At 42.9% G+C, this 25,569-nt stretch overlaps 1 protein-coding gene across 1 annotated transcript in view; it reads left to right on the top strand.

Moving 5' to 3' along the window:
- LOC124796431 (somatostatin receptor type 2-like) overlaps nt 1-15,080 on the top strand; it is a 715,939-nt gene extending 700,859 nt beyond the window's left edge. Inside the window, exons 6-7 of the mRNA XM_047260622.1 lie at nt 11,052-11,661; nt 11,740-15,080. Of these exons, the coding sequence (XP_047116578.1) occupies nt 11,052-11,661; nt 11,740-11,951 (822 nt within the window). The 3' untranslated portion in view covers nt 11,952-15,080. The remainder of the gene's footprint in view (nt 1-11,051; nt 11,662-11,739) is intronic.
- Nucleotides 15,081-25,569: the final 10,489 nt, after the last annotated feature.

Raw genomic sequence — 25,569 nt, 5'->3', positions numbered from 1 at the left:
CAGCAGGGTTCATCACCGTCAATGATCGTCTATTGTTAACTCAGCTCCATAACCTGACCCGGGAATTAAACGTGTGTAGGTTCATTGCATATTGAAGGAAGTATTCAATATACACTACTGGCTATTAAAATTGCTACACCACTAAGATGAGGTGCTACAGACGCGAAATTTAACCGACAGCAAGAAGATGCTGTGATATGCAAATGATTAGCTTTTCAGAGCATTCACGCAAGGTTGGCAGTGATAGCGACACCTACAACGTGTGACATGAGGAGAGTTTCCAACTGATTTCTCATACACAAACAGCAGTTGACCGGCGTTGCCTGGTGAAACGTTGTTGTGATGCCTCGAGTAAGGAGGAGAAATGCGTACCATCACGTTTCCGACTTTGATAAAGGTCGGATTATAGCCTACCGCGATTGCGGTTTATCGTATCGCGACATTGCTGCTCGCGTTGGTCGAGATCCAATGACTGTTAGCAGAATATGGAATCGATGGGTTCAGGAGGGTAATACAGAACGCCGTGCTGGATCCCAACGGCCTCGTATCACTAGCAGTCGAGATGACAGGCATCTTATCCGCATGGCTGTAACGGATCGTGCAGCCACGTATCGATCCCTGAGTCAACAGATGGGGACGTTTGAAAGACAACAACCATCAGCACGAACAGTTCGACGACGTTCAGCAGCATGGACTATCAGCTCGGTGACCATGGCTGCGGTTACCCTTGACGCTGCATCAGAGACAGTAGCGCCCGTGATGGTGTACTCAACAACGAACCTGGGTGTACGAATGGCAAAACGTCATTTTTTCGGATGAGTCCAGGTTCTGTTTACAGCCTCATGATGGTCGCATCCGTGTTTTTCGACATCGCGGTGAACGCACATATGGGTGCCATTGGTTACACGTCTCGGTCACCTCTTGTTCACAATGACGGCCCTTCGAACAGTGGACGATACATTTCAGATGTGTTACGACCCGTGGCTCTACCCTTCATTCGATCCCTGCGAAACCCTACATTTCAGTAGGATAATGCACGACCGCATGTTGCAGGTCCTGTACGGGCCTTTCTGGGTACAGAAAATGCTCGACTGCTGCCCTGGCCAGCACATTTTCCAGATCTCTCACCAACTGAAAACGTCTGGTCAATGGTGGCCGAGCAACTGGCTCGTACCAATACGCCAGTCACTACTCTTGATGAACTGTGGTATCGTGTTGCATGGGCAGTTGTACCTGTACACGCCATCCAAGTTCTGTTTGAATCAATGCCCAGGCGTAACAAGGCCGTTATTACGGCCGAAGGTGATTGTTCTGGGTACTGATTTCTCTGGATCTGTGCACCCAAATTGCGTGAAAATGCAATCGCATGTCAGTTCTAGTATAATATATTTGCCCAATGAATACCCGTTTATCATCTGCATTTCTTCTTGGTGTAGCAATTTTAATGGCCAGTAGTGTACATACAAAAGAGCAACCCATGGCCCCCAATACTCGGAGTTTCTTCTGTACTGACAATCTCGCTCTTCCCACACAGTCACTGAGGTATGAATCAGTGGAAAACACAATCACTAATGAAGGACTGTCAAGATACTATGGTGCAAACAATAAATCAAATCCATCTAAGACACAAGTGTGTGGTTTCCGTTTCAGAAACAGAGAAGCCACTCGAAAAATAAAGGTAGTCTGGTCAGGGGTTGAATCAGATCAATGTGATTTTCCAAAATACCTAGGAACAACAGTCGGCACACATTTTATGTGCAAGAAGCACTGCATGAACACCAAGTTGAAAGTTTCCATCAGAAACAATGTCCTAAGAAAACTGTTCGGTTCACTGTAGGATAGACAAGCCGAAACAATTCGAATTTCTGCAGTTTACTGTGTTTTCCGCTCCAGAATTAACCTATCCTGTCTCATATAATTCACGTCACGCCAAAGAGGTGAGGTGAATGTAGCCCTCAACGACACACGCATACTTATAACAGGTTGTTTAAAATCTACTCCAACCATGTGCCTTTACTACCTGGTAGGAACAACTCCACCTTATGTTCGAAGAGAAATAGCTGCGAACAAGAAAAAGAAGAAAATGGAGTAGGGGGTATCTAATCCATTACACGGTCATGAAATGCACGTTGTAATCTTCCCCCCTCTCCCCTCCTTCCTAATTCCATGTATTGTCCACATTAGTCTTTTATGAAGATTTGAGACGAGCAGAGATTACAATAAACTTTCTAGTTTACTTAGCTTGTCATGTTGAGATGGCTCTGGTTCTTCGTGTCTTGGGGGCTGATTCTTGAAGCTGAAATTCTCGCGTTTGAAGTTTGTTGTTACAAAATTTTTGTTTTTAATTAAATACATTTTGTCATATTTTAGTATGTCATACGCTCTTCTGATTTTCCACGTTAACAAAGCTGAAATTACATTGTTCACTCAAAAATACGTGCGATCACTTCAGAGGCATGCTTAACGACTCTCACAATATGTTTTTAAGCACTTTGTATGTATCAAAATATGGGGTGCGTGTTAGAAATCTATTCTGTGACAAATCTAAAGTGTTCAGTGAGAAAATCTTACGCGTGCAAAAATAAGAATCCAGTGGGAATGTATTCACATCTCTTGGACTATGAAAACAAACACTACAAACCGACATTTCACAATTAATCTGTAAAAACTCGCACCACCTGTAATGAAAGCATGAAAACCGTCTGAAGATTAATCGTAATGATTCGAAACCGGTAGCGGCACCTTTTGAATAAAGGAACTGAAAATAAATTTGTGGCTCGTTGCTGTCTGAACACCATCAACATTTGTCTTCAAATAACAGCCACGGTCTCCGACCATGTCATCATATAACATAATTGCACCCACAAAAAGTGTTGAGAGAAAGACTAACAGCCTCCTAAAGAAAAGTTTCTTGTCGCAGTAGACTTTTAAGGTTCTTAATTCATATTGTGCTCTTGCCCCTTGGCTATATGATCTTCCGAAGGTCCACAAGGAAGAACTTCCTCTTAGGCGGATTGTGAGTAACATTGGTCCCCCGACAGATTGTGTAGCAAAAGACCTTACTATTCTGTTGAGCCCTATGGTAGGTCGGTGTGAGCATCACATGAGCTCGGCGGATTTTTTCGTCGATTACAGGGAATGCGTTGAATGACTTTGATATTCTCCAAATAGTAAGTTTTGATGTGTTGTCACCTTCACTTGCATTTCTCTGTCTGATTCTTTAAGGTTCACTGAGGTTAGGTTTGGTGCTGAATTGATGAACGTATCTCGACATGTGTTGACTTACACGTACTTTTTATTCAGTGAACGGTACTACCAGCAAATGGAGTTACGATGGGAAGTCCGCTGTCATCTGTTATTATCAACTTTTTTATGGAAGAATTCGAAGAAGTTCTTTGGCGTGACTTTGAAACCTTGGCCTCGTGGCAGTTACAATTGGAACGATGTTTTAGAAACACCTGAATTCAATCCACCCAAAGGTCTTTTTTTTCACAATGAAGGTAGAAAATGATGGCTGTTTTCCGTTCCTTGATGTATTGATCAAGAGGAAGGCGGATCGTATGCTGGGACATGCCGTTTATAGGAAGTCTATTCACACAACTTGTATCCTACACGCTTGATAGTTGTCATCATCCGGCTCAGTGTGAAGAGGTTAAAAAATGGTTCAAATGGCTTTTAGCACTATGGGACTTAACTTCTGACGTCATCAGTCCCCTAGAATTTAGAACTACTTAAACCTAACGAACCTAAGGACATCACACACATCCATGCCCGAGACAGGATTCGAACCTGCGACCGTAGCGGTCGCGCGGTTCCAGACTGAAGTGCCTAGAACCGCACGGCCACACCGGCCGGCTGTGAAGGGGTACTTCGTACCTCAGTTCAGAGGGCCCACGTCGTCTCGGGCCCTGAGAGTTTGCCAGCTGAGTTAGCTCATCTTGAGTTCACCTTTCGTCAGAATGGTTACAGTGATAGACCGATCAGACGTGCGTTGCTCTATCAACCAACTGTGCACCGGATGAGTGATGATAATATTGAGGTGGCACCAAAGTCTACGGCCTTTTTGTGTTACAGGACTGGACAGACAACGTCTACTCGACAAGGAGACAGAGATTTCATCTGACTCTAACATTATCTCTAGTAACCAAAGAGATAGCCCGCCCGGTTGGCCGTGCGGTCTAAAGCAGGGCTTTCTGTGCAGGAAGAGCGCCTGGTCCCCGGCACGAATCCTCTCGGTGGATTTGTGTCGAGGTCCGGTGAGTCGGCCAGTCTGTGGATGGTTTTTAGGCGGTTTTCCAACTACCTCGGCGAATGCGGGCTGGAGCCTCTTATTCCGCCTCAGTTACACTATGTCGGCGATTGCTGCGCATACAAGTTCTCCACGTACGCGTTTACCACCATTACCACGCAAACATTGGGGTTACACTCGTCTGGTATGAGACGTTCCTCCCGGCGGAGGTTCGAGTCCTCCCTCGGGCATGGGTATGTTTCTCCTTAGGATAATTTAGGTTAAGTAGTGTGTAAGCTTAGGGACTGATGACCTTAGCAATTAAGTCCCATAAGATTTCACACGCATTTGAACATTGTTTTGAGACGTAGTCTGGGGGGTCCACCGGGGGCCGAACCGCACAATAGCCTTGGGTTCGGTGTGGGGCGGCGGAGGGGTGAAGTGGACTGCGGTAGTCGTCGTGGGGTTGTGGACCACTGCGGCTGCGGCGGGGACGAAGCCACTGCGTCGTTTCTAGGTCCCCGGTTCCATACAATACAACCAAAGAGATATACTATATGATCCATGTGTTGACGTCATCGAGTTTAAATTTCATAGAGTGGCTATACCTTCGCTAGTTTGAAGCAAACTGAATTCCCGTCTGTTATTCTATCCGTAGTCAAGGGCGTCATCTGCTATGTCTGTCCCGTGGAAATTGCCTTTGATTAATTTCAAATATCTTCTCAAAAAAACCAGCTAATAGCGGGGATTTCTGTGTATACTGGCAGCAACAAGGAAAGTTTTAATCGTAATATGGACAAATTTTTCGATGTGGATAAAAATACAAGACGAATCAAGTCTCTTACACTTTCCCGGCGATTCGCTGACATTTCGTTGTGAACGGGCATTCTGCCGATGGTTCACGTCTTCCCAACACGTCTCGAGGGACGGGTGATGAAGACATTGAACAACGGCGTCGAATATATCGAGTTGGGAAGATGCGAACCACCGGCTGAACATTCGATCTCAGCGAGAATCAAAACATGTTCGTCCGCTCATAACCTCTTGTTGCTCGCAAACTGAATATAAATCAATCCATTTTGAGCAGGTACCACCTGAGGTCTATGGAGTAAGCTTCAAAATGCTTTGTGGTGAACTAACAGAAACGTGACTGGCGCAGAAATTCTGTATTTTAAGGATACCCACAGTTTCATACGCCAACGTACTATAGGCGAGAATACTATTAAAATGTATTACAAACAGTTAACAGAAGCAATTCAATAATAATAATAATTTACAAAAAATAATATACAGGGTGTACATAAAGTCCGGAAACATTTTAAATTATTTATTTTACAAGAACTAAACATGGTACAGATGTCATACACATTGCATTTTGAGGAGAAACTCTGAAAGTTTATTTTTACAAACATTCGATATGTGCACCATGAGTGACCCGGCAGACGTCTATACGGTAATCGAATTTTTGCCATACCTGTCTCAGCATGGCATCGTCGACTGTGGCAGTCGATTCCCGTATTCTCTCCCGGAGCTCTGTTACATCACGTGGTAGACGAGGTACATACACCATATCTGTAATGTGTTCCCACAGAAAAAAGTCACACGGAGTGAGATCTGGTGATCGGGGAGGCCATTTCATGAAACTGCTGTCACCTTCTTTTGCATGGTCGCCATGTTTGCGACTAGCGCTGACTATCGGCAAATTACTAAACTACGCTGTGGCGGTATACATGAAAAAAAACTTTCAGGGTTACTCTTCAATATATGTATGGTATCTGTACAACGTTTGGTTCTTGTGCAATAAATAATTGAAAGTATTCCCTAACTTTATGTACACCCTGTAATTCGAGCGGTTCTAGGCGCTTCAGTCTGGAACCACGCGACCTCTACGGTCGCAGGTTCAAATCCTGCCTCGGGCTTGGATGTGTGTGATGTCCTTAGGTTAGTTAGGTTTAAGTAGTTCTAAGTTCTAGGGGACTGATGACCTCAGATGTTAAGTCCCATAGTGCTCAGAGCCATTTGAACCATTTTCTAAAAAGATTTAGATTTACGTAGACGAGTTATAGTGCAGATTAAATAACTCTTCAGGAGCAGTTTTAGCCCTATAAATTTTATACAGTGTCTTTCTACCTAGAGTTCAGTTACTATAAAGAATGATTTCTGTTTATAAATAAGGAACTTCTCAGTAATTACAGCGGTGTGTTGGGCGAGATAATTTCCACAAACTATCGAAAGTAGCTATATGGCTTGGTAGACTAAAAATGTTGGGTCGCAGCAAATTTTCTTAACTGCTGTAAATATTATGTTATTTTACCTCTAGCTTGAAGTTGCAAAAGTTTCAACAGATACGTTACATTTTCAATATTTAACATATCAGAAGCTAAATTGCATAGGATTTTTTTCAAACCAGCAACTCAAGTTTCTGACTGTACTGTTATCTGTCGCACAGTAAGTTGCTTGATATGCTTCTTGTGTAGCACATTCTCTGCCTGTACTCGGTCACATTGTGCTTTCAGTTTTTTTTAATACTCGGAAAACCGTAACTTTGATCATAATAAGCAGGCGTACAAGGCGCGAAAAGAATGAAATTCCACCATTTTGTTATTGTGGTATTCAGTCCGAAGAGTCGTTTGACGTAGCTCTCCAACACTACTGTATCCCGTGCAGGTCTCTTCGACTCCAAATAAACGCTTCGTCCTTTGCACTATACGCGCCAGTGCTCTGCCGCTTATTATTTTTGACGACTTTCCCTCTTCATGGGTTAAACTAAAACAATGTGATATTCCAAAATACTTAAGAACGACACTCGGCAGATCTCTTTCACACAAGAAGCATTGAATGAACACCAAGTTGAAAGTTTCCGTCAGAAACATCTTAGAAAACAGGCTTGTTCACAGTGGAGTAGTCAAGCCAAAACAAATCGAGCTTCTGCAATGCCACTGTGTTATTCTGTTCCAGGATACCCGTTTCTTGTTTGGTACAATTCAAGTCAAGCCAAACAGCTGGATGTAGCCCTCAACGGCTACAGTTGGATGTAGCCTTCAACGGCACATCCAGACTTACAACAGGCTGGTTAAAATCTATTCCAACCGCTTGGCTTCACCACCTGGGGGGAACAGTTCCACGTTATGTTCGAAGAGAAATAGTAGGAGACTAGGAAAGGAAGAAAATTGAGCAGGCAGTACCTCATCCATTACATGGACGTGGAATGCACGTGCTAAAATTGATATCCGGAAAGAGCTTTCTCAGAACGTCAGATGTACCCCCTGTCACAGATAAAATAGCCAGGTTACAACTGCATAAAGTTAAGGACCCCCTTCCCTCCGGCTGGAAATTGTATCTGAAAGTCTAGCAACTGATTATGACAAGGGATGGATGACATGGAAGTCTTTTGAGATCAGGAGTCGGCATATCCAGGGTTCATAGGGCAAGATGGACTAAGACAAAGAAGGCAGTGTTAAGTGTGACTGTGGAGAAGATCAAACAGTTAAACATATGCTTCAGTGTCGATTGTGTCCAAACTTCTGCATGGAAGATGAAGCCTCGGAGATTGCACAAGAAGAAGGCAAGTTCTGGTCAAAATTTATAAAATGTAATTTTTGCTAGCTGTGTGCATCTGTGTGTTTCTAACACGAGAACAATAAATAATAGAAGCTTCCTTCTCGTATCCAAGTCAATATCTGACAGCAGAGAGCTCTTTTATTGCGGATGTCTTATCCTGGGTAATCTTGCTCCCTAGACAGTAGTATGACTTCTCATATTCCGCTACTGTGTCGTTCTCAATTCTGATGTTGAACAAGTCGTTGTTCTCCGTTCTACAACTCCTTATCACCTACGTATTTCCTTTGTCTTCTGAAATCCTTGCCATATATTCCCCTTACTCTTCATCCCTCCTCTAAAATATTCTTCATTTCCTTACTTAGTTCTTCTGCGCACACGATAAACAGTGGTAACAAGCCGCAACCCTGCATCACATACTTCTTAGCACAAACTTGTCTTGTTTCATCTTACAACATTCTACTTATGCTGATTTTGGTACCTCCGTGGTTCAGAAGACGATTGTGCGAAAACTGCTAGATGTACATAAAATATACATATATCAGTCGATAGAGCACCTTTTTAATTCACATTAGAGGTCCTCAATAAGTGCATCGCTTGTGCCGTGGCAGACGTTAATAAATACACTGAAGTTGCCGCTACTGCTGTCGGACAAGCCGCAACGACGGCTTGCTTTGGAAACCTGTTCATTGGATTGCCTGTCTGCAGGCGCCAAATAATTCGATGCGACAGTACAGAGCAGATAATTTGTCTGCATGTTCTGACACGCCTGTCATCTAGTGCAACTACGCCGTAGCGCGTACTGTTATTACGAATCGAGACATGGAGAAATGCTCTATCAGCTGATATGTATCATTTTTCTATATGCCTTGTACGTTTCACACAATCATTTTCTGTAGTCCGTCCCGGAGGTACTTATGAACAACGCTGTGTTTCGTAGTAAATTTCTTTTAATTCAGTCTCAGTAAAAGATTTCTTTGACCATGTAGCTTCTCTCTCTACTTCGGAGCTTAGGAACTTATAAACAGTTAACTTCGATGAAGAGTGAGGTTTTGGAATGGAAAACTTATATTTTGATTAATATAATTTACAAGAGTTTGAAGACAGTCTGATATATACTTTTGATTTATTTCATACCTTTTTTTTCTCATATTAATATTACATATGCTGTCATATCTGTAGACTTGCGTGTAATGGTTGTTTAAAGCTTCTATACATCAGATAACGACCAACCGGAAAGCGAATGCGTCTGATCTGCTTCCTTGATGTACTAGAACTGATTTGTGTTCATCGTCTCCTTCCTCAGAAAGAAAATACTTATCAGGCTAACCGTCCGATATTTACACATTTATCTTGCCTGCTTTGGTTATGTGATGGCAAGGCTTTCCTGGAAATCTGATGGTAAAGCACACGTGTCTTGGATTTTCAAATTTCAAAGATGCCATGTCACGGATTCCACCGGAGGTTCGAGTCCTCCCTCGGGCATGGATGTGTGTGTTGTTCTTAGTATAAGTTTAAGTAGTGTATAAGTCTAGTGCAGGTTGGTCCCTCTGCAGTTTGGTCTCTTAGGACTTCACACACATTTGATCTTTTTTTTTTTCAAATATGCTGCTTGCTTCTACAATTCTCGCATATATTAGTTTCTTCAAAGGTTATCACCGATTTGTCCTAACTTGTCCACTCTGACCGCGTTATTGGATCAGCTGCTTCTTGAACATCATCTTCCTCTATTTCTTTTGTTACACTTCGGAACAGTTCTTCTCAACGTTGCATTTAGTATTCCTGTGCCCCGCTTCAAATTTTTCCTGCAATCATATCATGTTTTTGTCATCTACCTGAATTACCCTGTTCTGCAATTTCTGTTCGTATAATCCCTAAACAATATGTATTGCTTCTTTTCTATCTCTTTTTAAAGATAATTAAATTTTCTTCTTTCATCCATAAGCTCGATTATCTCCTGGTTTACCGATGGTAACTTCGCTTCTGCTTTCGCTGTACCTAATGTCTCCTTTCCTGTTTAGTTATTTCGTTTTTTTTTATTTGATTAGCGGCGGCGCACTACAGTTTATACATATTTATCGAAATTCATATTGCCTGATGCTGTGAAAAATCTTTATCATTGCTATCAGTTTCAATTATCACGAAACATCAAAGACACCGGAAGTCCGAAATATTGGAGAGACGTCCTGTAGGAATTAAAGCCGAAAGAAAGTGTGTAGATAAACCAGTCGCTAAGCTCGTTTCCTGCAGAGGCAACATTCCTGGTTCGAGTCCGGATTCAGCACACAGTTTTAATTTGCTGAGAAATGTGATCAATATTAATAGATTGTGATTTATTAAGCGAGTGCGAGTGTCAGTCTGCCACACAGTTTTAATCTGTCAGGAAATTCCGTTAACATCAATACATTACTGCCAGTTGTTATGTGAGCTTTATATGATGTTTCATTATAAATAAGCAAATAAAATAAAATGAAACTCCGTAAAATTGTGCGATGGTGAACTGCCACTTCACCATCTTCCACAAATGGTATTATTTGTAGGCAGTATAGAGGAGCATGTGCCCAGTACACTTCTCTTCCAGCTAATGTCAGATGCAAGGTTCGCAGGAGAGCTTCTGTAAAGTTTGGAAGGTAGGAGACGAGGTACTGGCAGAAGTAAAGCTGTGGGTACCGGGCGTGAGTCGTGCTTCGGTAGCTCAGTTGGTAGAGCACTTGCCCGCGAAAGGCAAAGGTGCCGAGTTCGAGTCTCGGTCGGGCACACAGTTTTAATCTGCCAGGAAGTTTCATATCAGCGCACACTCCGCTGCAGAGTGAAAATCTCATTCTGGAAACATCCCCCAGGCTGTGGCTAAGCCATGTCTCCACAATATCCTTTCTTTCAGGAGTGCTAGTTCTGCAAGGTTCGCAGGAGAGCTTCTGTAAAGTTTGGAAGGTAGGAGACGAGGTACTGGCAGAAGTAAAGCTGTGGGTACCGGGCGTGAGTCGTGCTTCGGTAGCTCAGTTGGTAGAGCACTTGCCCGCGAAAGGCAAAGGTCCTGAGTTCGAGTCTCGGTCGGGCACACAGTTTTAATCTGCCAGGAAGTTTCCTCGGGGCTTCTATTTATAAATTTAATAGCTCCTTCATTGGCCCAACGAGATCGAGTGCACATCCTTGATACTTGTGGGCTGAACCTGGGTCCTCTGCATTGTAGTCAGACGCACTGGTTTCTCAGCTACGGAGATACTCAAGAAAGTGTGGTTTACTAATTATCGATTTTTTTTCGCAGGTGGTGTCGCTGATGGCGTGGACCGCGAGCGCCCTGCTGATGGTGCCGGTCATCATGTACGCGCGGACGCTCGCTCAGGAGCCCAACAGCTGCAACATCATCTGGCCCGAGAGCGGCAACCTGAGTGGGCAGACCGCCTTCACGCTCTACTCCTTCGTGCTGAGCTTCGCCGTGCCGCTGCTGCTCATCTTCGTCTTCTACTTCCTCGTCATCCGGAAACTGCGAACGGTGGGGCCGAAGAACAAGAGCAAGGAGAAGAAGCGCTCCCACCGCAAGGTCACCAAGCTGGTGCTGACCGTCATCACGGTGTATGTGCTTTGTTGGCTGCCCTATTGGATCACGCAGGTGGCGCTCATCTTCACACCGCCCAACCAGTGCCAGCCACGCGTCGCCATCACTATCTTCCTCCTGGCGGGCTGCCTCAGCTACTCCAATTCAGCCATGAACCCCATTCTGTACGCATTCCTCAGTGACAACTTCAAGAAGAGCTTCCTGAAGGCTTGCACCTGCGCCGCCGGCAAGGACGTGAACGCGACGTTGCACAACGAGAACAGTGTCTTCCCGCGCCGGCACCATGCCAAGGGAGCCGGATCGGAACGGCCGCGCGGAGGCGGCGGTGGAGGCGGCGGCGGCGGCGGAGGCGGCGGGGGCGGCGGTGGCTTCGGGGGCGGCCGTGGTTGCGGCCCAGCCGGCGGTGCCACCAGTGCCAATGGCAGCGGAGCTGCTGGGCTGCTGGACGAGGAGACTGGCGAACGCGGACCGCTCGTCAGCAGGGTTGACACCTCTACCACTGCCATCACCATGACGTCACGCTCCAACATCACCGTCAGCAGCGAAGCCCGTGAGAGTACGCCTGGGGTCTCCAAGGTGGATGGCCTGCTGCAGCCAACACAGGTGTAATGCGACCATCTCTGCTAGTGTACTGACCGTCAAATGGGCAATCGCCTCTGCCGCTACATCTAAAAAAGGTTTTCGTTTCAATAGCCCATTCGTCCTACTAGTCTCCTGGATCACTTCCCACTCGTTGCTGACCCTGTCCTTTTAAACCTCTTTGCTCATTTCCGGCGCAGTAGTGTGACATGAGCCACAATACACTGAAGCTGGGGTCACCTTGTCCGGAAATGCCATCAGGCGAAATAACGCTGAATGGTGAGCTTGGTTTTTCGACCAGAACATCTCCAACACATTCATTTGTTCAAGACACCCAGCTGCCTGAAGGAGGGGTATTTGAACAGCTGAGCCATCCCACTGTAATCTGTAGACAATTCTTTAGCAGAAATACAAATTATATTGGTCGACAGCCAGCCTTTCGTGTTGACAGCATGCCATTTCAGTGTTCACATTGCGAGCGAGGTTTCAGGTAAATATTTCCAAACAAATCCAACACTTCTCTAATGGGTAGTAGAGTGATCCGTGAAATGCTCTTTCCTGGGTCAGGACTTGAATTTCTCTTCTAAAACAAGATCAGAGGATGCCTCCAAAATTAAATTTTCACTATCCCTCTTTCTCATCCTCCCTAAACCTCCAATCCCATGTGACGGCAGCAAGGCAGTGTTAATGGGCGGAACCCCCAGCTAGTGGGTTTGTACTGTCAGGATGAATCTCTGTGTACGCAGGGAAATCTGTTACTACAGTGCTATTCTAGAACTTCGTGACCTGGTTCTGAGACGACTTCGAGCACTTACTTTCAACCAGTGTTTTACGTTTCAGTTTACACTTATATCTGATCTTCGTCTGTGGTGATAATCTGTTTCCTCATCATGCGTCAAATTCTGGTTGTTTGCTAATGACTTTCGAAGAAATTTAAGGAAGCATTAATCACTGTGGACGATGAGAGAGGTCACTCTTTCCTGCAGAACATATCTCATCATTGTTTGTCAGTTTTTGAAATGAGAAGTCAACTGTGCAGATTGACACAAGTTTGGATTTTACATAGAACATACAGAGACGCTGTTAATAGTTATTAGCCCAAGATTAATAGGAGGAGACATATACATGGACTGTTTTTCATATCAGCCACTTGCGCAATGTGGTTACAATATCCGATACATCTGATAACAGTAGTGTTCTGTGTTTCTGCGTCCATGGCCTTTAAGACTGTGGACTACGTTTTTGTGAGAATATGTGTTTCATATCGCGTGTTTAAGGATCTGAATTTCAGATTATTCAATAGCTTTACGTTTCGTTCACCAAGAAAACAATCTGTGAAAGATTCTGTCTATGGTACATCATAAAATCTAGAAAATGCTACATACGTGTTAACTAGTAATTCCAGTCAGTAGTAAAATTTCATTGTCAACTTGTACACGTTTGTAACTATTTTAATCACTCTCATCTCATTATGGTCGGCCAACAATTTTCCAATATCTCAATTAATATTGTCTGATGGTGGAATTCGATAAACCTGACACAGTAACCGACCATAACGAGACACTTGCGAACACAGATTTTGCAGCAATTTCCAATGCGTTACGCGAGTTTGAAAGGTGGTACCATATGAATGACCACTTGTTTTCTCGACCTATTGTTGGCACGTTATCTTTATACTTCATAACGGTGGCCTGGAAACTCACTCCACAGCAATTACTTTTATGCTGTAACACTGTGAACGCCTGATTTCCCGTTCTGTTCGCACCCCGTTGTTTAGATTAGAAATACAGTGTTATGTGGTACAGCGATACGTTCCAAAAAAATTATAATCTAACAGGAGAAACATGTAGAATAAATGTTTTGTAATTCTTATCACTAGCTTTTATTGTACGTTTTTCTTTGGGAAATGTAAAAGAAAAGCTCATAGTATTATAGGGTCTTTGAATTTACCAAAATAACAAATGCATCTCAGACTTCCGAAGAAATGTAAATAGTATCTGATATGTGCGTATATGTTACGTGATATAGCTACGTAAGTTATTGACATCCTCCCAAGTGTCTGACGAGTGATTTTGTGGACTCTTTGTAGGATGTTCTTCTTCGACGCCTACATAATAATTATGAGGAATATGTGACAATGAATCATCCATATGGCTAAAATAGTTGCTACAGCTTTCTGGAAACTGCATTTTTCATGTTCCACGACGGACCCATCACTAGATTTCCTATCAGTCAAGTCACTGTTTCACCGTCTGGATACAAAAACGTATCGATTGAGATTTTATGTGCCATAACTGAAGGCCAATGACGATTTTGATGACGACCGAGAAGTATGGAGACTGGATGAACACTGGGATATGATATCATTTTGAATTATATCACAGAACATCCCTCAGGTTATGTAGCTCAGTGATAGCCATATGTATCATCGTTGTCCGAATTTTTATGTAACAAGACTGTAGAACTATTTATATTTGTTTTCTAACATTTACATGGTTTGTAAATAACAATTGCTGAAGTTGTTGACGTTACCTAAGATTTGTATTTACGCATATTTATGTGATATTGCATATATTGTCATGCCTTTGGTGTTTGCATACATCCTATCGGTAAGGGAATGTAGTGTGATCAGCAAGATTTCTTAATTGAGCCCATGAAATTTTGCTTTCATATTACGTTTCTTTACTGCAGTCTATTATTAGTCTTGTGTGTATGTCAGTCTACAACGGGAACCAATTACAGTGACACACATGTATGGAAGAATTGTTATGTACTGCGATGTGATATTCTTATAAAAGAACGTGAGATTGTAACTACTAATAAACAAGGAATGCAGGGTTTACTTCCATTGTGAAGCGATGGAGTTTAGAGTCGTTATTGTATGTGTGTATGTATCTGTCATGTATTTTTGTACAAATACAGAATTCGATATATGTATATGTAAGAAACCAGTCTAAGAAGGTGTTGTCAAGAATGTAAAGTAATGATGTATACTAATGTAATCATAAATATCCTCACACGAAGCTACTTGATGCACATGTTTGCCAGTCCACGATATCATCTGATCTCAGAGCACCTCCCTGCTTCTTCGGACCCAAAGAATCCATCCCTTAAGTATGTAAATGTATGTGATGAATATATTTACTGTTAAAAAAATAATACTGCTTATTTGTTTCAAATTAACTTCAGCCAATTCCACTACACCTTAAACATTCCCTCAAATGTAGAGACATTTAATTTGACTTACGACACTTCTTCTAAAGTACCTCAAGACACTTGTCTTCAAAGTACTTGCAAAGGTCCAGCTGTAATATATTTCATTTACTATCGATAAAGTATTTCTTGGTGTCCTTTGCACTGTGCTGTAAAACACTGAGAATATTTTACAACGTGATACATCCGAACACCCCTATGAATTTGTCTCACATTGATTCCAACTTAGTAAGTCAACAAACGTAACATACATTCGAATTACTTCTGAAATGTGAATTTTTAACCGAAAATTCAACTATCATCAAATTCTTATGTTTGTACCAGAAAGCTTGCTGTTATAGCTGTTTGTTCAGTCCTTTCTTCAGTATTACCAGGTCAAATTGAACCTTAAAAATTCTCGAATATTAAGAAAAAAGAGAGAGCGAGACCACAGCAGTTGCTTTAACTTTAGTAAGATTCCTCAAACGAACCTTTGTAAAGGAAATATCAAGATCGTTACTATATTATTTATTACATTTATTATTAGCTATAGAAATTCCTGAACAGTTAATATACTATATTTATTGACAGATATTATACTGTTTACAGTATGAAACTGTGTGCCGTCTTTTCAATGATTAAGGCAAGCCCATTTAAGCAAAGACAGTTTAAAACTTTCACAGTAAGCATCAGTCTGCCAGTTGTATTGATGCTACTTCACTCAGTTTAACAACACCTGTACCATCCGGTAAAAGACTGTGCTTTCCGTTTCCAGCTGTTCCGTAAACTACAAAGTGGTTTAGTATTTAACAAATTTCTGTTTTGGAGAGGTGTTTAAAATCCCGACGAACACAATGATATTGATTTCTTGCGTTTCTCCTAAATCAGTGAAAGAGAACGCTGGGATGATTTTTTACAAGAACTCAGAGATCTGATTTCCTGCCATGCCATTCTTCTGGTGAATCAGTGCCCCGTCCCTAATGCACAGAGCACATAGAACTCTAAACCTTCCTCCGAACTATATTAGGACTGATAGATTCAAATATCTTGCATAAATTGCAACTGGTGGCATAGTATCACTTAAGAATTCACTATGCAGAGGATGAATAAGTAAATATCTCACTTAGTGTTATTACCCTCCTGAGAATACTTCACTGATTGGAAATAAACTTTGAGTATCGTTTTCGAAAACATTGAAAGGAAGGAAACTCTTCGTTGGTTGTGCCACTTAATGAATCACTTGTCATCTCTGATGTAACCTAGACGAAAGATGTGCTACACATGTCTCAGAAAAAATCTTTTAAGTGGGTATTCTAAAAATTTTCAGTACTAAATCAATATTAATATTGATAGACTCAGTCATGTGCCTTATTTCCGGAACTAAAGAGAAAATTTTGTTTCACTAAATTTGTAGTTTTTTGATTCGTCATGTGTTTCTTCTTTATTGTCTTAATTATTGTAACCAGTTTTCTCATTCACATTAAAAGAGACAGTTTTAAGCCTGTGTCACATAGACTGCCATTTATTATTCTCCTTAATAGAAATACTAACTTTTTCTGTGGTTAGTTTCCGTTTCTCCCTTTAGACAATACACAATAGCATTTCATTTTGCTAGCTGAACTGTCGATTTCAGACGACGTGAATGTCCTAAAATTATTCACAACTATTCTCAATACATCACAGTACTTTCCACAATAAAACTTCCAGAAAAGCGCTTTTTTATGCTGCCTCATACATTTTTTTCACGTAACTATGTAGAGATGCCTCCAGCGATTCAACGATTTCTTCATGGCCCAATTAGTGCATTTTATTTTGATTTTGAGAAAATTAATTACAAAAATTGACAAACAGAAATAGATACCTTAGCTTTAGCATTGTTTCTCAAACGCACTTTCTATCTATCCCAGGGCTGAAATTGATTGTCCTATTTCGTTCACCCTTCTAAATCCTAACTGGCCCGTTATAATCATGCTCTCCACATTAACATTGGTCTTTGTCAGGCAACAACCGGGAAATGTTTGAGGTATGTGATGACCAACTCAGAGTGCTGCATTAGTCAAATCTCGTCTGATGTTGTTATCTTTGGTACAGTTATGCCAAAGTTCTTCAGATCGTTCAGAAGCACTCCAGCACCACAAAGGTTACACACTAGTTTGGGCACCGTATCCTCTACGTTTTCCCATGCTACCTAGATCAATTCCAAAGGTACTAATTGTAAATGAGATCGCCGGCCGGTCTGGCCGAACGGTTCTAGGCGCTTCAGTCTGGAACCGCGCGACCGCTACGGTCGCAGGTTCGAATCCTGCCTCGGGCATGGATGTGTGTGGTTAGTTATGTTTAAGTAGTTCTAAGTTCTAGGGGACTGAGGACCTCAAATGTTAAGTCCCATGGTGCTCAGAGCCATTTGAATTTGTAAATGAGATCCCAGTGTATTACGTCACTTTCGTCCCTTTGTAGAATACCTCCCATATCTTAATTATGTATTTGTTCTATTTCCCTTATTTATTAATTTGTTTGAACTGATCTGATTAGGGCCATCAGGCCTAGTTCCTTAAAAGAACGTCCATCATGAAATTCTGTTTCACTTGAAAATATTATAATGATACCAGGGTTAACACATACCGTATCTTTTACATCATATTTACCTAAGAAGTAACAATTTTAACATGACAAATAGTATTAAAAGTATCTGAGAGAATGACATGCCAATATGGGTAAATTATACTGATTATGAACTATAAAGTTAGTACTGGCAGCACTTGTACTACTGCAACTGCTCCCACTAACAGTGATAATAGTAACAAATATTATTATTATTATATTAATAACATTAATGATAGTGGCAGATACAGGAGGAGTTAATAGGTATACAAAATAGATGTTTTCTGATATAACGAGTTTCGGGGAAAGGAAATTTAAGGAGATTTCGTCGATTAAGAATACTGTTGCTAAGTTTGGGAAGTAAAATGTCTCGGTAGATGGTGTCAATGGCATTGTTTAACCCTAAGAAGTACTTGATGGTTGCCATTTGTGCCTCCATGGCAAGCATCAGCTTATCTGTTACCATTATTGAAGTAGATGTTGTGCCGCGATGTTCACGAATTCAGTCATTAAGTTCCTGGTGTCACTGATACACAGCTCATCCGACCAATAGTTCCATCTCAGCCTGTTTTCTCGTTGTTGTATTCCGTCATCCAGCTGCCTTAAAACATTACTCATATTTCAGTGTTCTCCAGAGGGAAATTTTTATCCGTTTTAAGCTGCTTCTGTTTTGTAACCTTGTTGTATCTTTACTCCAATAAGTTTAGTTTGCTTGTCAGATGGATGTTCAACATTACCTAGTTTCCAATAAATAGTCCTCTTTACACTGATTTTTAGTTTACTTCTTTCGTCGATCATTACGTATAGTTCATGCATCATCCATTTCTCCTTGACCTCAGAATTTTCTGTAATCGTGATGCTATTCCTTTAATAGAACTTTCATTATGAAATTCCATTTCACTTGAAAATGTTATCATGCTACTTGAGTACTATTATATCTTCAGTCTTCCTTGAAAACGCCTCCCAAGATCCACCAGCAGTGTTTTCATTAAATTTTCAGTTGAAATCCGTCAACGAACATTATATGTTCACTATTTATACCATACATGCAGATAGTGTGCCACGTCCCAATTTTATTTTATTTGTTGTTTACTAAAAGTAGTCCGTTTAATCCGCAGAACATCTGCGGTGGTTTCGAGATTTGTGCCTACATTTATGTAAATATTCTGCAATTGCACTGCGGACGGTACCCTGTACTGTTACTAGTCATCGCGTTTCCTGTTCCACTCGCAAAAGTAGTGAAGGAAAAATGACTGTATTCTTCCGTATGACCCGTGATTTCTCGTACCGTGTCTTAGCGACTCTTACGCTAGTTATACGTTAGAGGCAGTATAAATGTTCTGCAGTCTACCGCCAAAGCCGGTTCTTTACACTTTCGCGACAGTATTCTTTCCTCTAGGGATTCCCATTTCAGCTAAGGAGGGTTTCCGCAACATTCGCCTGCTGATCGAATCTACAAATCTAGCATTATGCCTCTGAACCGCTTCGATATATTTCTTTAATCGAACCTAGTGGGGATCCCAAAGACTCGAGTAGTACTCAAGAATGGGTCGCACAAGTGTTCTGTACGTGGCCACCTTTATAGATGAAGTATACGTTCCTAGAATTCTCCCAGTACATCCAAGTCGCCCACTCGCTTTTCCGTACTACCGCCTTGCGTGGTCGTTCCATTTCATATCGCTGTGCAACGTTACGCCTAGGAAGTTAATGTACGTGATTACGTCAAGCATCACAGAACTGATACTGAATTCGAATATTTTCCTACGCAATTGCATTAACTTACATTTAGAGCAAGCTATCAGTCATCAAACTAATTAGAAATTCTGTTCTAGTCTTCCTGTAACCTCCTACAGTCACTCAACGATGACAATTTTCCATACATTACAGTGTCGTCAGCAAACAGTCGTTGTTTGCTGCTCACCTTATCAATGAAATCGTTTATGGTTCAAATGGCTCTGAACAGTATGGGGCTTCACTTCTGAGGTCATCAGTCCCCTAGAACTTAGAACTACTTAAACCTAATTAACCTAAGGACATCACAAACATCCATGCCCGAGGCAGGATTCGAACCTGCGACCGTAGCGGTCGCGCGGTTCCAGACTGCAGCGCCTAGAACCGCTCGGCCACCCTGGTCGGCAAATTGTTTATGTATAAGGTGTTTCAAAAATACTTTCACATACTTTGGGGACAGTTTCCTTACGACAAAACAAGAAAACAGTTCTTTTTCGAATAGTAAAACTTGACGTTTAACGACATTTGAGGTATAATAATGGCGTGTGACGAGGGTCTCCCGTCGGGTAGACCGCTCGCCTGGTGCAGGTCTTTCGATTTCACGCCACTTCGGCGACTTGCGCGTCCATGGGGATGCAATGATGATAATTAAGGCAACACAGCACCCAGTCCCTGAGCGGATAAAATATCCGACCCAGCCGGGAATCGAACCTTCGGAGTGACAGTCCGTCGCGCTGACCACTAAGCTACCGGGGGCGGACGACATTTGAGGTACAACCCAACAACTGCACTTATTTGTCCACTCGGTAGACTCATTATATCGTAGATGGCGTTGTGTTGCCAGGGAGGCTTGTTTACGTTCGTCATTTGTGTGTCTTCAGTGGGTCCTTTGTGTACATTTGTCTGCTTCAACGGATCCGTTGTGTACGTGAACTACAGGTAGTGCGTTAACTGAACATCCTCCGTTCAGACATGGCAGGATATTCATTTCGTGAAGAGGCAGATACGATTTTAATGTATGGTCGCGAATGGTAAAGGACATGAGGCTGCATGGCTGTATCAGATGGCGCTTCCATACCGAAGACAGCCGTATCAGCCAACTTTTGATGGTGTGTTTAGTCGCCTTGCCGCGACAGGATCCGTAACAACACAAATTACCATATTGACATAGGAAGACCATGTGTTGCTCGTACGTTCTACGGTCTGTCTAAGGAGAACCAAGTATCAGCACAAGACAGTGGCTGTGGCATTTGGTACCCCTCCAAGTTGAGCATGATGGGCACTTCACGAACGACTCATGTATCCGCATCACCTTCAACGTGTACAGGGCCTGCCAGTCGCCCACCACGGGAGAACTTTTGCCGATGGTTTGTTCCACAAACTGTCAATCTGTTGTTTGTCTATTCACTTTTGTTTACAAATGAGGCAACTCTGGAGGAGATGGAAGAGCAAATTCGCACAATCAACTCAATATGGGTCGATCGCAATCCTCAGACCACAGCCCAGCCTAGTAATGTCTACAGGGACTCTATTCAGAACACCCTCCAAGACCTATTAGAACATGTGATCCTGCAAATAAGAAGGAACCTTTGGTTTATACATGATATGAAACCAGCATATATCAGTCTCAGTGTTCGAGATGCCCTGGCTGCTGTCATCCCTGACAGAAGGAGAGGCAAGGGACGACCAGCTCCGTGGTCTGCACATTCTCCCGACCACAGTCCTTTGGACTGTTATCCCTGGGGGCACTTTAAACAATTGGTATATGCAGCAGACCACCTGAATGCAGAAACTCTTCATCAACTTGTCATGGAAACCTGCCAAACGATTCAGAACCGTCATGGAATGTTTGAAACAATGCGATGATCCATAATTCGACGACTGCATACACGAGGAGGACATTTGGAGCCTTTATTATGAGTGTATATGATGATCAGCTCCAATCACCTAAATTGTACACTACTGGCCATTAAATTTGCTACACCAAGAAGAAATGCAGATGATAAACGGGTATTCATTGGACAAATATATTATACTAGAACTGACATGTGATTACATTTTCACGCAATTGCGGTGCATAGATCCTGACAAATCAGTACCCAGAACAACCCCTTCTGGCCGTAATAACGGCCTTGATACGCCTGGGCATTGAGTCAAACAGAGCTTGGATGGCGTGTACGCGTACAGCTGCCCATGCAGCTTCAACACGATACCACAGTTCATCAAGAGTAGTGACTGGCGTATTGTGACGAGCCAGTTGCTCAGTCACCATTGACCAGACGTTTTCAATTGGTGAGAGATCTGGAGAATGTGCTGGCCAGGGCAGCAGTCGAACATTTTCTGTATCCAGAAAGGCCCGTACAGGACCTGCAACATGCGGTCGTGCACTATCCTGCGCCGGCCGGAGTGGCCGTGCGGTTCTAGGCGCTACAGTCTGGAGCCGAGCGACCGCTACGGTCGCAGGTTCGAATCCTGCCTCAGGCAGGGATGTGTGTGATGTCCTTAGGTTAGTTAGGTTTAATTAGTTCTGAGTTCTAGGCGACTGATGACCTCAGAAGTTAAGTCGTATGGGGCTCAGAGCCGTTTGAACCATTTGAACGATTATCCTGCTGAAATGTAGGGTTTCGCAGGGATGGGATGAAGAGTAGAGCCACGGGTCGTTAACACATCTGAAATGTAACGTCCACTGTTCAAAGTGCCGTCAATGCGAACAAGAGGTAACCGAGACGTGTAACCAATGGCACCCCATACCATCACGCCGGATGATACGCCAGTATAGCGATGACGAATACACGCTTCCAATGTGCGTTCACCGCGATGTCGCCAAACACGGATGCGACCAACATGATGCTGTAAACAGAACCTGGATTCATCCGAAAAGATAACGTTTTGCCATTCGTGCACCCAGGTTCATTGTTGAGTACACCATCGCAGGCGCTCCTGTCTGTGATGCAGCGTCAAGGGTAACCGCAGCCATGGTCTCCGAGCTGATAGTCCCTGCTGCTGCAAACGTCGTCGAAGTGTTCCTGCTGATGGTTGTTGGGGGATTGAGACGTGGCTGCACGATCCGTTACAGACATGCGGGTAAGATGCCTGTCATTTCGACTGCTAGTGATACGAGGCCGTTGGGATCCAGCACGGCGTTCCGTATTACCCTCCTGAACCCACCGATTCCATATTCTGCTAACAGTCATTGGATCTCGACCAACGCGAGCAGCAATGTCGCGATACGATAAACCGCAATCGCGATAGGCTGCAATCCGACCTTTATCAAAGTCGGAAACGTGAAGGTACGCATTTCTCCTCCTTACAAGAGACATCACAACAACGTTTCACCAGGCAACGCCGCTCAACTGCTGTTTGTGCATGAGAAATGTCAGCACCTTGTGTGAATGCTGTGGAAAGCTAATCATTTGCATATCACAGCATCTTCTTCCTGTCGGTTAAATTTCGCGCCTGTAGCACGTCATCTTCGTGGTGTAGCAATTTTAATGGCCAGTAGTGTAAAATTTAAGTAACATCCCGGAAACGAACGATGGTGTAATGAACCTGTCCCCAGAGATTGTAAAAGTACGTTTGAAACGCCCTGTATATAGACAAAAGTGCTCCTATCACACTTGCCTCCAACACTCGCGACGATTCATTTGTAATTTGTGACGTTATCACTGCGAGAGGCAGTCTGTGGGTACTATATACCTCCACACCACTGCTCCCCTAACACTTTTAGGTCGGGAGCGTGGCTCGTTTTGTTCTGGTCAATACAACCAACATGTAAACGATCTTCTTATGGGGAACGAATTGTAGGTAGGCCATCAGTAACATACCCTCACCTCCTAATAGGGCCCTGGAACAGCACAGAGAACTTGTTGCCATGTGAAAGGGTTACTTCATATGCTTCAAAGTAAGGTTAACCCAGGGTTGGTCATCACAGAACCTACACCTCATATTTACTCCCAGGTTTCACTTCTATTACGTATAACAAACGAACGGTACATTTTCTTAGTCAGTTCCGTGTAATCCCCGTAGAAGCAATATCTGCCCTATCCAACTGAAAGTGTCAGCTGGCCAACACATCTCCCTTCCTTACCGAACTCCACGGACAGTCTCACAGAGGCTCTCGTCACTAGAACTTCACTCTGTGGAGAAATGTTATAATCTAAATATTGTTTGCGAAACGGATCCATTACTTTGCAGAGGAGCGTCCGCAAGTTTGAAAAGTCCTGACGGATGAAATCTGTGTAGTAGACTGGGACTCTAACTTGAACACTTGCATTTCGTATACAAAGACCTTTCTACTCAAACTGAGATTACGCGCCAAATCCGTAGAGTAACAGAAGTTTGAATGTGCTGACTTTCAGTTATTGTTTGCCAATCTTCTGATTTTTATCCAATCAGCGCCAACATTCATACTTACCGCAAATGATTTATCACTTTATGGAACGTTAAACAGCAAATACAATAAAATATGTTAACAGGTGGCAAATCAACCGCATTCATTACAAGGTGAGAAAGCATCGCGTTTATAAGGAATGAGGGAAGCCTGTTACATGTTGAAGTTTTAAGTAGGTCCCTCAGATCGGTTAGTTCATCAGTTTCATGTTCCATGGATCATTTTGCACGATAAATCGTAATGATGTGGAACGAGCCATTTTACATTCACATCGCAAATTGTACTGTAAATGTGGCTACATGCTAAACATTTATAAGGTCGGTGTTTTTTAATATGCAGATGTGCGTTGTTAAGTCCTGCTCACAAACCTTTACACGTTACAATAGTAGACACTCTTCTACGGAATAGTAGGAGTTGTCCAAGAGAAACCTTTCTAATTTGATTTTCAAATATTACTTTTCTGCGTGTTAGACATTTTATATCACCGGGTAAGCGAGCAAAAATTGTAGATGCAGCACTCTGCACCCCCTTTTGTGCTACAGACAACCTTGATGTGGAGTAATGAGTGCCATTTTTCGTTCTGGTATTGTTGCTGTAAGCTGTAGTTTCATTTCTGTACGTGAGAGTTCATACAAAGCAAGTTAAGTTTCGCGTTCTGGTCCTAGATGGGTTAATCAAGTCCGACCGACCGCCATGTCATCATGCGACAGAGGCGTCATTGGAGGCGGTATGGAGTTGCATGTGGTCATTATACCGCTCTCGCGGTCTTTGTCGTGTTTGTCGACCTATAAACCGCTACTAATCCGTCGAGTTGCTCCACAGTTGGCTTTACGACGCTGAACAATTCCTGCCAGTAATGTGAATCGAACCCGGCTTCTCCGCATAGCATATGGTTGCGTCGACCACTTAGCTACGGAGTTGGAACAATTCCTGCCAGTAATGTGAATCGAACCCGGCTTCTCCGCATAGCATATGGTTGCGTCGACCACTTAGCTACGGAGTTGTGAGTTCATCAAACTGATTAACATCCATAGGCAGTTAGTGTAAACCAATGATAACAGTCTGATGCTTTATTGGTAGTAAAAGAGGGGAGGCTCAGGCAAAGTCCAACGACATGGGGGAAAGTTACTTGGAAGTACCACAGTTGGATATCGAACAAGTACATGAACTGCTAACCACGTACTACACAACATCTAAGTGAATTAAATCGCACCTTGTAGGTCCGTTATGTGCTAGGACAAATGTTTTTATCGTCTGTTACAAACATTTCCTGATAACCTGTGCGGTGAATAGACTGATTTTCAATTACACAGTCTCAGGCGCAAGAAATCTCGGAGACAAAGCGTCGGTGCCAATTTACCTTCTTTTAAGAAACAACTAGAGACTGCATATGCAATGTAAACCTTGATCAAATGCAACACAGATGCAAGAAACACGCCATCCCAGGAAAAGCCCACCTCCGTGGGCGAGGTTTCTAACTCATGTTTGTGCGGTGGCTCTTAACTTGGAGGTATACCTTTCTAATCCTGGTGGTAGAAAAAATTTTCACAGCCAGAATATGGAGCAGAAGTGGTGGCGTAAATTTCCTGATAACCAGACTTTGCTCCAAAATCCTGCTTCGGATACCAAACCTCTCTGCAGTGTCTCATGAAGTGGGGGCATGTGACGCTGTTGGTGGTGATCCATCTGTCGGATGGGAACGTTAAGCTTGACGGCGATCTTGACGCTATTTGC

Source organism: Schistocerca piceifrons, chromosome 1, assembly GCF_021461385.2.
Source record: "Schistocerca piceifrons isolate TAMUIC-IGC-003096 chromosome 1, iqSchPice1.1, whole genome shotgun sequence".
NCBI classification, from domain to species: domain Eukaryota; kingdom Metazoa; phylum Arthropoda; class Insecta; order Orthoptera; family Acrididae; genus Schistocerca; species Schistocerca piceifrons.
The sequence above is the reverse complement of the archived record's forward strand: the minus strand, read 5'-3'. Positions and strand labels throughout refer to the sequence as shown.